The sequence below is a fragment of the Babylonia areolata genome, chromosome 16, assembly GCF_041734735.1.
Source record: "Babylonia areolata isolate BAREFJ2019XMU chromosome 16, ASM4173473v1, whole genome shotgun sequence".
NCBI lineage: Eukaryota > Metazoa > Mollusca > Gastropoda > Neogastropoda > Buccinidae > Babylonia > Babylonia areolata.
Genome location: NC_134891.1, coordinates 27,072,885 through 27,091,664, shown reverse-complemented (window position 1 = coordinate 27,091,664; position 18,780 = coordinate 27,072,885). Strand labels below are relative to the sequence as shown.

General features: G+C 38.0%; 1 protein-coding gene across 1 annotated transcript in view; it reads right to left on the bottom strand.

Moving 5' to 3' along the window:
- Window positions 1-14,888: 14,888 nt before the first annotated feature.
- The window catches only part of LOC143290957 (alpha-tocopherol transfer protein-like), a 13,284-nt gene continuing 9,392 nt past the window's right edge, over window positions 14,889-18,780 (bottom strand). Inside the window, exons 5-7 of the mRNA XM_076600534.1 lie at window positions 18,142-18,252; window positions 16,916-17,017; window positions 14,889-15,058 (exon numbers count right to left, since the gene is read on the bottom strand). Of these exons, the coding sequence (XP_076456649.1) occupies window positions 14,906-15,058; window positions 16,916-17,017; window positions 18,142-18,252 (366 nt within the window). The 3' untranslated portion in view covers window positions 14,889-14,905. The remainder of the gene's footprint in view (window positions 15,059-16,915; window positions 17,018-18,141; window positions 18,253-18,780) is intronic.

Below are 18,780 nucleotides of genomic sequence, written 5' to 3'. Positions count from 1 at the left end.
TACACACACTTGATAGGTGCTTAGCAGTTTTTATCATCTGCTAGTATTTGATAGGCAATTTGATATCTATTTGACAGATTTTTGTTATTTGTTTTTCTGTAGCTTCTGGCACTTGTTAATTGCTCATTTGCTGTTTTAACTTGTGTTTTACACACACACACACACACACACACACACACACACACACACACACACACACACACACACACACACACACCAAGTATAATTTTACATGTGCTAATACCAAACCTCTTTAGTTTGTAGCACTTGCTGATTGCTCATTTTGCTGTTTTGACTTGTGCAAAGAATAAACCTCTGATCATGTGAACTTGTTGACTGTTTGAAGAGTATTGTCTCATTCCACTTTCATGCAGCTTAGGAGTAAAAGCACTTAAGATATCAACCTTAACTCTTTGAGAGCTGCACCGACGGGCGCAATAGCTGAGTGGTTAAAGCGTTGGACTGTCAATCTGAGGGTCCCGGGTTCGAATCACGGTGACGGCGCCTGGTGGGTAAAGGGTGGAGATTTTTACGATCTCCCAGGTCAACATATGTGCAGACCTGCTAGTGCCTGAACCCCCTTCGTGTGTATATGCAAGCAGAAGATCAAATACGCACGTTAAAGATCCTGTAATCCATGTCAGCGTTCGGTGGGTTATGGAAACAAGAACATACCCAGCATGCACACCCCCGAAAACGGAGTATGGCTGCCTACATGGCGGGGTAAAAACGGTCATACACGTAAAAGCCCACTCGTGTGCATACGAGTGAACGCAAAAGAAGAAGAAGAAGAGAGCTGCACCCTAACATTGCTCTGGCGGTCAAAATTTGTCTCATTAGAATGGTTTTCACGTTCCTGCAAACGCTTAAACCATAAAGAAAGGGAACAAACTTCCACAGAATTTCCTGTTATGTTCACACATAATAATTTGGAGGGAAAACAGTAATTTTCAGTCTTTTTTTTTTTTTTTTTTTTTTTTTTTTTTTGGTCAGCTTCATTGTGGCACGGAAGCCTGCCAATCGAGGTTGTGAGCTCCCCCAGGATTGAATGGGTTAACTAACCAAGGCCTGATCTCCCATTTCTCTATACATGAGATGTACTGATGATGAATGTGCACACAGAACACTCAAAGCATAATGATCTAAATCTGCGACAACTTCAAAGCAAAACCATACTTTGTAAACCTCCATCGTGTTAAAAAGAAAGTTGGGTTGGGTTTTTTTTTTCTCTCCTTAAATTATGTTAATTCCACAGACTATGCCGTGACCCACCGGGGGGGTCTTCTTCTTCTTATTCATTCGTGGGCTGTAACTCCCACGTTCATTCGTATGTACTCGAGTGGGCTTTTACGTGTATGACCGTTTTTACCCCACCATGTAGGCAGCCATACTCCATTTTCGGGGGTAATGGCAGGGGTCTTCTTCTTCTTCTTCTTCTTCTGCGTTCACTCGTATGCACACGAGTGGGCTTTTACGTGTATGACCGTTTTTACCCCGCCATGTAGGCAGCCATACTCCATTTTCGGGGGTAATGGCAGGGGTCTTCTTCTTCTTCTTCTTCTTCTGCGTTCACTCGTATGCACACGAGTGGGCTTTTACGTGTATGACCGTTTTTACCCCGCCATGTAGGCAGCCATACTCCGTTTTCGAGGGTTTGCATGCTGGGTATATTCTTGTTTCCATAACCCACCGAACGCTGACATGGATTACAGGATCATTAACGTGCGTATTTGATCTTCTGCTTGCATATACACACGAAGGGGGTTCAGGCACTAGCAGGTCTGCACATATGTTGACTTGGGAGATCGTAAAAATCTCCACCCTTTACCCACCAGGAGCCGTCACCGTGATTCGAACCCGGGACCCTCAGATTGAAAGTCCAACGCTTTAACCACTCGGCTATTGCGCCCGTCGGCAGGGGTCTGATTCCCTGCCCTGTCCTGTTTATATCGTGTGTGTTAAAGACGTTGATGTGTAATGTTTCTGTGTCCCCATGGGGTACGTGGAATAAACTTCTTGCCACTGCCCTTGCAGACTACTGCTCCACACACAAAGCACAGAAACCGAAAGTAGCTGTGGATAGTAGCCTCCCTTAGAACATTTCTTCCTTTCAGTTTCCATGAGCGTACATCCCTTCTTTGACAGAAGTTTAAAAGTGCGTACATCCCCTCATTGACAGCAGTTTAAAAGTGCGTACATCCCTTCTTTGACAGCAGTTTAAAAGTGCGTACATCCCCTCTTTGACAGCAGTTTAAGAGTGCGTACATCCCCTCATTGACAGCAGTTTAAAAGTGCGTACATCCCTTCTTTGACAGCAGTTTAAAAGTGCGTACATCCCCTCTTTGACAGCAGTTTAAAAGTGCGTACATCCCCTCTTTGACAGCAGTTTAAAAGTGCGTACATCCCTTCTTTGACAGAAGTTTAAAAGTGCGTACATCCCTTCTTTGACAGCAGTTTAAAAGTGCGTACATCCCCTCTTTGACAGCAGTTTAAAAGTGCGTACATCCCTTCTTTGACAGCAGTTTAAAAGTGCGTACATCCCTTCTTTGACAGCAGTTTAAAAGTGCGTACATCCCCTCTTTGACAGCAGTTTAAAAGTGCGTACATCCCCTCTTTGTCAGCAGTTTAAAATAATGGAAATGGAGAAACTGGGAGGTCGAGGAAGGGTATATAATGCAAGTCATGGTAAGTATGTTCAATGTAATTTTAGGAAATCAGTTTCCTTTAAATAACACGTGCTGTTTGGATAGTTTGGGATCTACTGGTAAAGTGCCTTGTAATCTTAGGCAGTGGCGTGTTTTCATCAGAACCAAAAGATTCGCTTCTCTGTGTTCTGTGTAGTATTTGCACATGTGTATCACACACACTGAATCCAATCTCCAGCCGACCTCAATAAATCATCCCTGAAGAAAAGAGCAGATTTTTACTGTAAAAATTATGTATAATGGAGTCTATCCTTGATTTTTAATATGTCGTTTTAAGTTGTTTTTATTGTTGCTGTTTTTGTTTTGTTCTTGGCTTGTTTGTTGGTGTGTTTTGTTAGGATAAATTAGCGACAGAAAGGACTGGAATACACAACAATTACACAATGCAATAGATTCGTTGTCATCTTCTGCACTTCTCCATCCAATCCAAATCAAACAAAACCAAAGCAAGCTAATTAATTAAGCCTCTGTATTTAGAACAAGCAAAGAAATATTGGAAAAAATAAATGTACACAACATTCTCACAGTTTGTATACACCTTGCTGTGATAAAAAAAAAAAAAATGATGATAAAAAGAAAAGAGGACCCTTATAACAATAACATGATTTCTTTTTTTTTATCACTGGCAGGCGCTCAGTATAACAGAGTACAAATGGATTATCCCAGAGTGGTACATTTGCAGGGTGTCACCCCGATTCGCCTTTTTCCATTGATTCTCGTTTAGCTTACTCCGATTCACCTATCACTAAATTGGTGATCCCAATTCACCTATTCCATGTACATATATGTACTGAGTTGCTCTGAGTGTGTGTGTGTGTGTGTGTGTGTGTGTGTGTGTGTGTGTGTGTGTGTGTTCATGCACACATGATTGTGTCTGCTCACTCTCTTCATTGCTGGCCCGAGCTCTTGCTAACAGTCTGGTCTCTGTATCAGTAATTTTGAAACAGCAAAATTTGTTCCAACTCTCTTGCTTTGAACACTGACAAAGCTTTTCACCCTGAACTGAACTGTATTATATTCGCTCCTAAGTCACTTCCACGAAAGCTCTCAATATATTACCCTTCTCTGGGTAGGTGAAACAGGACTGGCGGGTAGGCAAAACGGGAACCAAGAGTCAGACTCTGAGTAGGCCACTGAGGGTGGTGGCACTATCAAAGTGTAGGCGAAAATGGAATAGGCGAATCGGACCTACACCCATCTGCAGTGGAAAGACCAAGCTAAACAAGCTGGCACTGGCGGATATGAACTGAAAGATAAAAAACACTGATGGATATGCATTGCAAGATAAAACCTGACAAAACACCTTGTTTGGCACAAATAAAATAGGAATCATATGACAAGATAAAAAAGCTGAACATGAACTCAAATAATCAGAAGAAAAAACAACAACAACATACACACAAAAGTGAACCTGAACAAAAGAAATAACAACAAATACTTACTATAAACCTGAAGTGAAAAAAAGCTTTAGACATCTTTTGAGGACATTTTTGGCACACTTTTTGCCTTGAAAGAAGACCGGTTAATGTTTCAGAATATCTGCAATGCATTTTATGGTGTTTTTTGTTTTTGTTTAGCAAAGGCAGTAGAGTTTTTTTCTATACCTTTTTTGCTTAAAAAAACAACAAAACACCTCCTCCTTTGAACAGATCCAACTGTGTCTGGGTGTAAAGCTTGAAACTTTACACATTCAACAGATGTTCCAGACTTTAAACAGACCTTACCAAGTCTAAAGAGTTTTAAACTGTTACATTCATGTGCCTGTGAAATATATTATCATTTCTATCACAACTATTATAATTATTGTTAACCATCTAACTTCACGTGACTGCACAGAGCAAAATCAGAGTTGGAAACACATCACAACATAAACCACCAATACATACCCCAATACCCAAAAACCCTGTGAAACCAAAACCAAAAAAAAAAATTCATCTGGAAATAAAAAATTAGGTGCAATTACACTACAGCATCTAAATCTGTAGAGCTAAAAATGACAAACATGTCAAACACACACACACACACACACACACACACATGACGAATATATTCACAAGTAAATAAAACAGTTGAATTCTTTCCAGTTTCATGATGTTATTGTGTTCCAAACTTATCATCACACAACCAATCCTAGTAACAAGTGTAAGGATCTTTTTTTTTTCTACTATCCATTCAATGGCAGATGAAACTTTACTGGCTTATCTTAACGTTCAAGGGTTATCACACAGTTGACCTCAGAGACAGAGATGATGACAGTTTGGATTTCTCTCTCTCTCTTTAACATGATGACAGTTTGGATTTCTCTCTCTCTCTTTAACATGGTTACAGTTTGGATTTCTCTCTTTAACATGATTACAGTTTGGATTTCTCTCTCTCTCTTTAACATGATTACAGTTTGGATTTCTCTCTCTCTCTTTAACATGATGACAGTTTGGATTTCTCTCTCTCTCTTTAACATGATTACAGTTTGGATTTCTCTCTCTCTTTCTTTAACATGATGACAGTTTAGATTTCTCTCTTTCTCTAACATGATGACAGACTGGATTTCCTCTCTCTTCAACATGATTACAGTTTGGATTTCTCTCTCTCTTCAACATGATTACAGTTTGGATTTCCCTCTCTCTTTAACATGATTACAGATTGGATTTCTCTCTCTTCAACATAATTACAGTTTGGATTTTTCTCTCTCTTACACATCACTTATGTGTTGTTACAATAAAAATAAACTAAAAGGACAAGAGTGAAAAAAAAACACATAATCACACTAAGCAAAACCCAGGAGCAAAATCAAAGATCGCCTGGACAGCTTGTCATGAATGATGGAATTTTTTGTGTAGACTGTAGCCAGAAAAATGCTGACTGTAAAAAGCAGAAATGAACAACTACAACAGCACCACACACACACACACACACACACACACACACACATTCATAAAAAAAAAAGCCCTCATCTCACAGTTTTTCAAAACAAGTTTCACAAATACTCAAATACTCTAATGAAAGGTTCACTTTAAAAACAAAATCAATTAAAAAATATCAATAAAAGCAATATCTCATACAGCAGCAACTGAAATCGACTTCAAATAGTTAAAAAAAAAAAAATTAAACTTTTCTTTTTAATACGAACAAAATATAAACCAAAAAATGCCAGGAATGTCTACCTCTATGCTCAAAAGGAATGTGTAAACATAAATAAGCAGTTGGAAATTTGGTGACAATGTCAGATTTTTTTTTTTTTTTTTTTTTTTTTTTTAAATGCTGTTCCAGTTTGTCTTCACTGACAATAATGCTGTCGGAAATTCATTGATAAACACATGGCACAGAACAGAACAGTCAAACAACTCAAGACCCTGAAGCACACCTGGGGTTCTGTTCAGAGACTGGCCCAAAACCAACAAGAGTGGCGGTTCTTCGTTGCTGAGGGCATAATGGGAAGTAAGTTAAAAAAAAAAAAAAATTAAAAAAAAAACAACAACTAATTTTCGTGACACTATCAGTACGCCATTAACTCACTCAGTACGGCCAGTCCTCTCTTCTCCTCTACACAGACCCCTCGGATGTCCAGTGGGTGTCTCAGTGACCCAACCTTTAGCTTCCGTCGTCAGAATTGTGGTATTCTTTGTCAACATTCACCTCTTCAGTGTATGAGCCTTCCACTTGTAATATTTTGATGGTGGTAATTGGGGAGAAACGCTGTTAACGTCGTCTCTTTCGCCGTTCGTATGGAAAGAGTTAATGCACAGGCTTACCATACGGAAAACCCCACCATGACCCCATCTGACATGACTAAGGTTATTTCAGGAACGTTCTACCGTGCTGGTGACTGAACAAAAAGTAGAATGCTGAAGTAATTTGTACACACTGTAAAATAAAATCAGCAGTAAAAAGTGACAAGAAAACCAGAAGAAAAAAAAATTGTAAAACATGCTTGGCAAAAAGAAAAATCAACTAATTCCTTGATTAAATGTATCAAAATACATCATAAAAAGAACTACATTTTATTTTACACACAAGGATATAATTCTCTCTGTGAATGCAAGATCTGGTTATCTTTTAAATTTTGTTTTTGAGATACATGTCATTCTGTGGGATCCAAACAATAAAAAAAAAAGTGTAATCACTGTTTGAACATTAAATAATGTAACAAGGAAGCAATGAGATCTTTATGACATTCAACATCTATAACAACTATTCTACTAATTAAAGATGGCATTTCAGTACAACTGGCCTAGGTCATGAGAAAAGTATGAATAGGAAAAGCATCAGATAGAAAAGTACTGATAAGTATCAATTAGGAAAGTATAAATAGGAAAAGTATTGATTGGAAATGTATCAATAAGAAAAGTTTTAATAAAGAAAGTATCAATAAGAAAAGTATTAATAAGTATCAATTAGGAAAGTATAAATAGGAAAAGTATTGATTGGAAATGTATCAATAAGAAAAGTTTTAATAAAGAAAGTATCAATAAGAAAAGTACTGATAAGTATCAATTAGGAACGTATAAATAGGAAAAGTATTGATAGGAAATGTATCAATTGAAAAGTTTGAATTAAGAAAGTATCAATAAGAAAAGTATTAATAAGTATCAATTAGGAAAGTATTGATAGGAAATGTATCAATAGAAAAGTTTGAATAAAGTATCAATAAGAAAAGTATTGATAAGTATCAATTAGGAAAGTATAAACAGGAAAGGTATAAATAGGAAATGTATCAATAAGAAAAGTTTGAATAAAGAAAGTACCAACAAGAAAAGTACCAACAGAAAAAGAAAAAGAAATCACTGTGAATGTGGACACCTAAGAGAAGAGTTCTTGATTTTACTGCTTGTACTGACATTTTAAAATAAAACACCATATTAATCAAACAAATGTGTATGAAGATCACATTAAAAGTAACATTCTACACCACACAAGGCTTAATTCCAGCCTGGTTAAACTCATGGCAGCTCAAATATTCTAAAAATGCAACTTGTGAACTTCACATGTCATTTTGATTTAGGAGTGAGATGTGTCGCTTTGATCAAATTAAGACAGATTCTTATCACAACGAGCACGCAAGTTGAATAACAATCTGATGAGAGTTGATCAATATATGTCATTTCCAGCTCTAAACAACATATATGTACTGACTTGCTTTGGAACAGAGAGAAAAACAAAAAGCAAAGCAAACTTTAAACGTGTATTCATTCAGCAAAAGCTAAATTCTGTCACTTGCAATTCTGTCACTTTAAGAAACAAAAATAAAAACCAATGCAAACAATGTACAAAAATTGATTAAGACAATGTAAAATTTAATTTTGTCAGCCAGTCATGCAGCAAATCACTTCATGGTTGTAGTTAGTACGCGTTATTTTAATCTGGGAGTAAAAACTGAAGTTTTGATCAAACCACGACAGCCTAAAGTATTCATCTGTATTTTGTGCATAAAACATCATATTCCGGTCGAATGAATGTGTGGCTTCTTTCTCTCATTTAGACGTCAGTACATATTCTTTATCAATGCCCCATTTTAAATGCTCTTTACGAAGAACATGGCACTGACATCAGCACTGTTCCAAGGGATCTGAAATCACCAGAATTGTAGCTAATTCACTCCCCCTCCCTTTTTTATGGTCTAACATCATTGATTGTGAAGTTATAAAATCAAATCAATCAATGAAATCAATAAGGCCTGATGTGTCAACCAGAGATATAGACATACACACGCAGTGAGCAGTATGACATGTGTCATTTCAACAAATGTTAACAATTTATCAGAATAATACTTAACTGCTGGGCAGAAAAAAACACAGCAGCATAAATACAAATACATGACTATAAAATAATTTTTTCGACTCTTAATTATCATTACATGGCTATTCCTAGTGAGCTGTCATCTAGTGAACATTCAATGCACACTGAATACTGCTATGTGGTTCTATACACCTTTTCAACAAAACCACTGAATATTACTTTGTGGTTTTGTACAACTTTTCAACAAAAACAACTGAATACTACTTTGTGGTTCCATACAACTTTTCAACAAAACCATTGAATATTACTTTGTGATCGAGTATATACAACTTTTCAACAAAACCACTGAATGCCACTTTGAAGTTCAATAAAACTTTCAACAAAACCACTGAATATTATACTCTGTGGTTCAGTACATCATTGTTTTCAGAAATTATTTCTGATAGTAGTACGCAGGACAAACTGTTTTCGCAAAGAGCATTTTGAGAATAAATTCATTTGCCCTAGACACGCCACATGAAGATGACAACCACACCTCAGCAAGGAGGGAGAAGGAGAGGCAGACAGAGGAAGAGATGGGAGGACAACATCCCAGAATGGACGGGCTTGAGGTTGAGCGATACAATCAGGAGGTCAGAAAACCGAGAGGATTGGAGGATGCTGGTTGCCAGATCACCTGTGGCGCCCCAACGGTCCACAAGACTACAGGATAGTCAAGTCAAGGTTCAGTACAACTTTTCTACAAAACCACTGAATATTACTTTGTGGTTCAGTACAACTTTTCAACAAAACCACTGAATATTGCTTAGTAGCTAAATACAACTTTTCAACAAAACCAGTGAATATTACTTTGTGCTTCAGTTCAACTTTTCAACAAAACCAGATTAGTAGACCCTGAGAAGTAAGTACTTTTCCATTAAATGACTATCAGGGATTCCATTTCTTAGAATTTATTTTCAAAATGCTCTTTGCGAAAACAGTTTGTCCTGCGTACTACTATCAGAAATAATTTCTGAAAATCGTTTGTTTTTTTAAAAAGGGCGTTTTGGCACAATAAGAAATTCAGACAGCCTACTCTTCAACAGCAGTCAAACTCAGAACTTTATATATTTTACATTTACATTTATATTCAGTTCAAAGTACAACAAGTACCTCCATTTCATTTCATCTTTCTAAAAAAAATATATATATAAAACAATTTAAAGTCATGAAGTGAAAGTATGTTGCAAGGTTTCACAAATGCTGAAAGTGATCATTTAACAGAAAGGTCATCATGAAAATGGATTTATTTCTCCTCAATTTTTACACAAAGCGGCTCATAGAAAAGTATAACAAAATGCACAAAATTCATACAGTCAAATGGATAACAATAGTTGCAACATTGGTGGTAGTTGTTGGTGGTGGTTTTGGGGGGTTCTTTCCCTTCTTCCATATGTTACCAGCAGTCTTCACAAAACAGAATACCAGTATATTAAAGTCAATGAACATTTAAGACACAAAACACAGCCTGTTTTGAGCAAAAGACAATATCAACTAGCACATCTAAATTACCAAACACCGTGGACACACAAATGAAACTACAAAACCCAACAAATACGTCATGAGCAGAGTGGAGTAAAAATATGTCATGGTTATCAGCGATGGGGAAGAAAAAATGATTTGAAAGTCAGACCCTGTGATCAGTATTCTGTATGCTGTGTACAACACAGAATTAAAAAGAAAACTAATAAATAAAGACGAGGGAAAAGAGTAAACAAGATTTAAATGAGACCAAAATCGAAACCTCATGCTATACATAATAAAAACCAAGATGTGACCAAATAAACAAATACATATCAAAAACGAAAGTCATTCAAACACCCTTGAGTCGCAAAAAGTGTAACAACTGCTTGCAAAAAGAAGCCGAAGCAATATCCCCATGTGCTCAAGTTTGCATAGGTATGGAGAGGGGAACAAAAAGGGAATTCAATGCTAACAACTAGTTTCTTAATTGGATATGGAACAATAAATTCCTTCAATAGGTACGGAAAAAAACATATTTCAGTGACAACAATAACTTTGGGGGGTTTTTTTCCCCATCAGATTAAGAAAAAGGATTTCAGTTGATAATAACAAATTTCTTCAACAGATATGGAAAAAAGATTTCAATCATAACAACACATTTCTCCAGTAGTGAAGAAAAAGGCATTTGAAGGATAACAAGTTTCTTCAGTAAATATGGAAAAAGATTTCAGTTGATAATAACAAGTTTCTTCACAGATATGGAAAAGGATTTCAGTGATAACAACAAGTTTCTTCAGTAGCTATGGAAAAAGCATTTCAGTGATAACAAAAAGTTTCTTCAGTAGCTATGGAAAAAGCATTTCAGTGATAACAAAACGTTTCTTCAGTAGCTATGGAAAAAGCATTTCAGTGATAACAACAAGTTTCTTCAGTAGCTATGGAAAAAGCATTTCAGTGATAACAACAAGTTTCTTCAGTAGCTATGGAAAAAGCATTTCAGTGATAACAACAAGTTTCTTCAGTAGCCATGGAAAAAGCATTTCAGTGCTAACAACAAGTTTCTTCAGTAGCTATGGAAAAAGCATTTCAGTGCTAACAACAAGTTTCTTCAGTAGCTATGGAAAAAGCATTTCAGTGATAACAATAAGTTTCTTCAGTAGCTATGGAAAAAGCATTTCAGTGATAACAAAACGTTTCTTCAGTAGCTATGGAAAAAGCATTTCAGTGATAACAAGTTTCTTCAGTAGCTATGGAAAAAGCATTTCAGTGATAACAACAAGTTTCTTCAGTAGCCATGGAAAAAACATTTCAGTAATAACAACAAGTTTCTTCAGTAGCTATGGAAAAAGCATTTCAGTGATAACAAAACGTTTCTTCAGTAGCTATGGAAAAAGCATTTCAGTGATAACAACAAGTTTCTTCAGTAGCTATGGAAAAAGCATTTCAGTGATAACAAGTTTCTTCAGTAGCTATGGAAAAAGCATTTCAGTGATAACAATAAGTTTCTTCAGTAGCTATGGAAAAAGCATTTCAGTGATAACAACAAGTTTCTTCAGTAGCTATGGAAAAAGCATTTCAGTGATAACAAAACGTTTCTTCAGTAGCTATGGAAAAAGCATTTCAGTGATAACAAGTTTCTTCAGTAGCTATGGAAAAAGCATTTCAGTGATAACAACAAGTTTCTTCAGTAGCCATGGAAAAAAACATTTCAGTAATAACAACAAGTTTCTTCAGTAGCTATGGAAAAAGCATTTCAGTGATAACAAAACGTTTCTTCAGTAGCTATGGAAAAAGCATTTCAGTGATAACAAGTTTCTTCAGTAGCTATGGAAAAAGCATTTCAGTGATAACAACAAGTTTCTTCAGTAGCTATGGAAAAAAGATTTCAGTGATAACAACAAGTTTCTTCAGTAGCCATGGAAAAAACATTTCAGTAATAACAACAAGTTTCTTCAGTAGCTATGGAAAAAGCATTTCAGTGCTAACAACAAGTTTCTTCAGTAGCTAGGGGAAAAGCATTTCAGTGATAACAAAACGTTTCTTCAGTAGCTTTGGAAAATGCATTCCAGTGATAAAAAAACAAGTTTCTTCAGTAGCTAGGGGAAAAGCATTTCAGTGATAACAAAACGTTTCTTCAGTAGATTTGGAAAATGCATTCCAGTGATAAAAAAACAAGTTTCTTCTAAGACAGGTGAAGTGATCTTTGCCCCATCTCTCTCTGCTCATGAGTGTACAGCTTTGCCTCTGGTCAAATGTGAATGTGTGTGTTTATCTATTTATTTATTTAATTATTATTATTATTATTTATTTTATATAAAAAATTTTAAAAAATTTATTTTATTTATTTTTATTTTTTATTTTTTTTAGTTTTTTATTTTTTTTCTTTTTTTTTCTTATTTTTTTTCTCTCTTATTATTTTACTTCCTTGTTAATATGTCCCTAACACTAACAGTCTCTTCCACCCCATTCCCCCACTCCTGCCCTCTCACCCCCTGCCCATCTTCCCTCACCCTTCCCTTTCAGAACCCTTTCTTTCCCTCATACATTCACACTGACAGTTCTGCTCACCCTACTTTGTGTCCTTTCCTGTGACTTCTCATCACTTTCCTTTCCTGAACTGTACTCTCTCTCCCTCTCTGTCTGTACCTTTCTGTCTGTCACTCACTCATTTCATTTGCCTGAAGAAGAGCTTGTGGCTCGATACGTCGCCTCTTTTATCCCAAGTAAGTCGACTTTTGACAAGATTTTTTTCGTCTACCTCCCACTGTGTGAAACATGTTTTCTATGTGATTTATCTACACACAGACAGATCTCTAGAGAAAATCCAGTGCAGTGAAACAACTCCAAATCGTTCAGTCTGGAATAAGTCTTTTTGCCTTGTACACTCTCTCTCTTAATGAGTTTAACAACATCTGAGATGAAGCTTTTACAACACCTGTTGTTAAGGAATTGAAAAAAAACATAACTAGATGTTCTGGTTTGTTGTTGCATATGGAAAAAAACAACAGCTATAAATTAAAAAAACAAAAACAAAAAAAACAAGATGTGTGTGTGTGTGTGTGTGTGTGTGTGTGTGCATGTGAACAAATGAAAAAAAGGAAGAAATATCCAAGATTAAAAAACATAAAATAATAATAATAATAAATAACAAGCAAAAACAGCAGACAATTTATCGGTAAATCATACAAAATGAAAAACCAAACAAATAAGCAAATAATTCACAACAAGAAAAAACAGTAGTTACAATAGCACATGCACACTCATGGTTATAATAGTTTTCTTAGTACAAGTGCAAAATATCATTATGCAAATTAATAAAACAGAAACATATTCAACCGAACAACTGATCATGATCGTTTCGCTTTGTGGACACAAGCAAAAAAAAAACAACAACAAAAAAAAAAAAAGCCAACAACAAAACTCTAGATAAATTAATAAAACGTAGATCTGTGAATATGTGATCAAAAAAGGAAATTTTCTATCTAAAATTACGTTTAAATAACATACTAACCGTGACCCAACTAGAGCAGACTCCGGCAGGGGTCTGACATTCCTGTCCTGTGCAAACTACTATCCGTCTATGCAGAGAAAACGAAAGTAACTACGGCCGATAACCTTCCGGCTAGCGCCCTCTTTTTCCGGCAGCCATCATGACTCCTGTGCCTGTGCTCTTCATACGGCTAAGTTTTTTTCGTATTTTCTGTCTGTCTGTCGATTCTCTTGCATTCTTGTTTTTTTGTCAAATTATGTCTCCAACCAGGTCACATAATTATGTAGCTCGATTGGGTGATCACGCTAAACAATATTATGAACCCATAAAAACCCACAAAAGGTAAAATAGTCAAACATCTCACCACCACTTCCCACGTTCACTCGTATGCACACGAGTGGGCTTTTACGTGTATGACCATACTCCGTTTTCGGGGGTATCTCACCACCACCACCCCTCATTTATGCAGAAAACCTTTGTGTCCACCTTTCAAATCCCCAGCGCCCCCCCCCCCCACACACACACACCCCATGCCCCACCATCCTCCCCCCCCCCAACCACAAAATGCAACCAGTTACACAACACGTCTCACTCACCACCCCCCAAACCCTCCAACATACAGAAAAACTCCCGTCTCCACTATCCGAATTCCCCTCCCTCCCCCAACTAACCCCCCCCCCCATCACCCCCTACTCCACATCCTCTTCCTTCCCCCCAATATGCCCCCCCCCGCACCCCCCCCAAAAAAAAAAAACCCTACAAAAGGCCATCAGTGACACAATCCGTCTTCCCCCCCCCCCCCCCACCCCTACAATCATGCGGAAAAACTCATCTCCCACCTTCTGAATCTCCCCCACATCCTCTTCTTGCATAACCCTCCACCCTCCTAATGCCTCACCCCCCCCCCACACCCACCTCCTAACCCCCTCCCCAGCTTCTGGACCCCCCAACATCCACCCCCACCTCCCAACCCCACACCTCAAAAAAAAAAAAATGAAGAAAAAAGGCACACCTTGTGACATGACACATCTCTCCACCATAAATCACACAGAAAAAAATCTCATCTCCTTCTGAACCTCCCCCATCCCCAACCCCCCACACCCCATCCCCCAATGACAAAAAAGAAGAAAAAACAGAAAAAGAAAAAAAAAAGGCAACTAGAGACACAACACACCTCTCTCCTCCACATCAGTCATGCAGGAAGAAAAGTCAGTCAGGTCTCTATCAAACCCCCCACCCCCACCCCTGCCCCCTCCACCCCCCCTCCACCTTCCAAGGGGAGTTAATCCATGTTCCGCATGCAGAAAATCCCTCCTAGTCAGAAACGACAATCCCCCCCCCACTCCCTATCCCCCACCCACCCCACACACCCCTCGCCCAACTCTCCAGAACTTGTGCTTTCAGTGATCAGAAAGAAGACGGAGGAAACACGGATGTCTTGTCTGTCTGGCCAGTCAGTCAGTCAGTCAGTCAGTTAATCCACGTTCAGCTTGCGGAAGGTCCCCCCCAGGGCCTCTGTGGCGTCAGCCTTCTTCTGCTCCTTGGCCGGGATGGTCAGGTCCACCATGCCAAACTTGTTCTCCTCCACAAACTGCTGCTCACAGGCCATCATTTTGGCGATCCAGTCCTGCAGGGAGAGACAGACAAACAGACATGTTTTTGGTGGGTTTTTTTTGGATATGATTTCATTTGATATGGATACCCCCCCCCCCCCCCCTCAAAACGGAGTATGGCTGCCTACATGGCAGGGTTAAAAACAGTCATACATGTGAAAGCCCATTCACATACATACAAGTGAATGTGGGAGTTGCAGCCCACGAACAAAGAAGAAGTAGATCTGATAAGGAAAATTATACAGTGCCTATCCTTGCTTGGAGACCAAGCTCAAAGCGCTTTACAAACTGGGAGCCATTTGCAAAACAGAGTGACGGCTGCCACTGGGTGCTCATCATTCGTTTCTTGTGTCGTTCAAATTAGATTTCAGGCACACACACGTACGCACTCAGACAGACATGTAACATTTTACTTCTATGACTATTTTGTTTAGTTACCCTGCCATGTAGGCAGCCATACTCCATTTTCGGGGGTGTGCATGCTGGGTATGTTCTTGTTTCCATAACCCACCAAATGCTGACATGGATTACAGGATCTTTAACGTTCATATTTGATCTTCTGCACGCATTTACCTGTTCATAGGCAACGACTCCTCTCACATTCATGAGTTAGTTTTTAACATGAATGACTGTTTTTATCCCTACCAAGAGGATAGTCATACTATGTTTTCAGGGGTGTGCATGCCAGGTATGTTCTTGTTTCCATAACCCACAGAACACTGGCATTTATTACAGGATCTTTAACTTGTGCATTTCATCTTCCGCATGCATATACACATGAAAGGTGGGGGGGGGGGGTTCAGGCACAAGCAGGTCTGCACATATGTTGACCTGGGAGATCGTAAAAATCTCCACCCTTTACCCACCAGGCGTCGTCACCGTGATTCAAACCCGGGACCCTCAGACTGAAAGTCCAACGCTTTAACCACTCGGCTATTGCGCAGGTGGGGATACAAAAGGTGTGGGAATGTCCTTGGCAACCAGGTGGGGATGGGATTCGTCCACTGAGCAGTTCCAAGTTCAGTTCAGTTCAGTTGACTTACTCAAGGAGGCGTCACAGCGTTTTGGACAAATCCATATATATATATACGCTACACCACATCTGCTAAGTAAATGCCTGACTGACGGGCGCAATAGCTGAGTGGTTAAAGCGTTGGACTGTCAATCTGAGGGTCCTGGATTCGAATCACGGTGACGGTGCCTGGTGGGTGGAGATTTTTACGATCTCCCAGGTCAACATATGTGCGGACCTGCTAGTGCCTGAACCCCCTTCGTGTTTATATGCAAGCAGAAGATCAAATACGCACGTTAAAGATCCTGTAATCCATGTCAGCGTTCGGTGGGTTATGGAAACAAGAACATACCCAGCATACACACCCCAGAAAACGGAGTATGGCTGCCTACATGGTGGGGTAAAAACGGTCATACACGTAAAAGCCCACTCATGTGCATACAAGTGAACGTGGGAGTTGCAGCCCACGAACGCAGAAGAAGAAGAAGAAGAAGATGCCTGACCAGCAGATTAACCCAACGAGATTAGTCAGGCCTTCAGGAAAAAAAAAAAAAAAAAAAAAAAAAAATCCAAGACATTACTGTTAACATGCGACAGAGACAGAGAGATCAATGGAGAGAGAGAGAGAACATTTAACAACAATACCTCAGCAGTAAAGTGTGTGTGTGTGTGTGTGTGTGTGTGTGTGTGTGTGTGTGTGTGAGTGTGTGTGTGTGTAAAAGACAGAGACAATGACAAATGTTTTATTGAGGATAAACTGGATAAGCTGAAAGCTTCTTTACACCACGCCCTTACACACACACACACACACACACACACACACACAAGAGAGATAGAAGGAGAGAGAGAACAGCTGTACCTCAGCAGTGAAGGGTGGCAATGCTCCACCTAGGTCTTCTGGCAGCATGTCACGGGGGAATTTCTCATGCAGTTTGTCCAGGTTCTTTCCATGCATACTAATCTGAAAAAAGAACAGACAGCTTGAATGATATCAAACACTTTCTGGTCCTTTTTCTCCTTTTTTGACTCACTTGTGTCAACAAAGTGAGTCTATGTTTTAACCCAGTGTTCGGTTGTCTGTGTGTGTGTGTGTGTGTGTCTGTGTGTCCGTGGTAAACTTTAACATTGACATTTTCTCTGCAAATACTTTGTCAGTTGACACCAAATTAGGCATAAAAATAGGAAAAATTCAGTTCTTTCCAGTCATATTGTTTAAAACAATATTGCACCTCTGGGATAGGCACAAAAAAATAAAAAATGAAGCCTAATTATATGCAAACTGCATTTACTGTTATATTTATATTTTTTGTATTCTCTAAACTTGACACTTTCATCTGATATTCTGACCCAACAACAAGAGCAGTCATTATTATCATTTTTTGTTCAAACAGGAACTTCTTTTGCTAAGCATGGAAGTTTTATTTATTTTGCAAACGTTTTGGCGCAGATAGTAAAGGAGGGATATTACTCTGTAATTAATGCTAGGGGACTTAATTTGCTTTAAACTGATCTTTCTCATCTTAAACATTACATTTTGAAATTATACTCAATACATATCACAAGTGAGTCTTGAAGGCCTTGCCTCTCTTGTTTAAACTCTGATGATGAAAAATAACTGAATGTAGCAGTTGGAGTGTGTAAGGTTTATGACTGAAAAGTGTGTGCATGCATTATGTGCGCGTGCATGCGTGCGTGTGTGCCTGCAAATGTTGCCTAGCTATACTTTTGGAGTTAAAAGACATTTGTGCTTTCTCAACTTTAATGTGACATTGCTGCGTATTTGGAAATGTTTGTTCTGGGCATGAAAAGATTATTTGCAGTAATCCTCCATACTCCAGAAGGAGTGAAAGGATAATTAAAAATTGAAACTTGAAACTTGTGTGTATGTTTCAGAATAATTCATTTTCCTTCAAAATATAACTGATGTTCTTTTTTTTGTTTCCTATCTTCTATAGTTTTTTCTGCAACAATAATGAAAAAGAAAAGAAAAGTAGATACATAAATGAATAAATATATATATATATTGCCCTAAATACCTCAGTTTCCCTGGCAAGAAGGGAGTTCTATTAGCTAAAACGCACTCACTCGTTTCAGGATCTTCTCCTTCAGAAAGGGCTTGATGACAGCAAACACAACATCAAAGAAGGTCGGCTCATTCACATAGTGAAGTCCCTTGAACCGCGCCGGGAAAGCCTCCTGATGACACAAGAAAATAAACACCTTGAATCTCAGCCGTTTACTCTTGTAGATTTCAGTTTCAGTTTCAGTAGCTCAAGGAGGCGTCACTGCGTTCGGACAAATCCATATACACTACACCACATCTGCCAAGCAGATGCCTGACCAGCAGCGTAACCCAACGCGCTTAGTCAGGCCTTGAAAAAAAAAAAAAATTATATATATATATATATATATATATATATATATATATATATATATATATATATATAGCTTACATAAATAAATAAATAAATAATACTTATGATATTTAATTTTTTTTTAAAATAAAAAAAGGTAGTAGTAATGAAAATAATGATAAAATAATAATAAAAATAATAAATAAATAATTAAATAAATAAGACAACAATGATGATAAATAAGCAAATAAATATAAAACATGAAGACACACATTCACACATACACCCACACATGCATAACAGATATGCCCCAAAAACGCAGTTTCACAGATATGAAAGCACAGTCAAATACATATAAACGTACATGAGC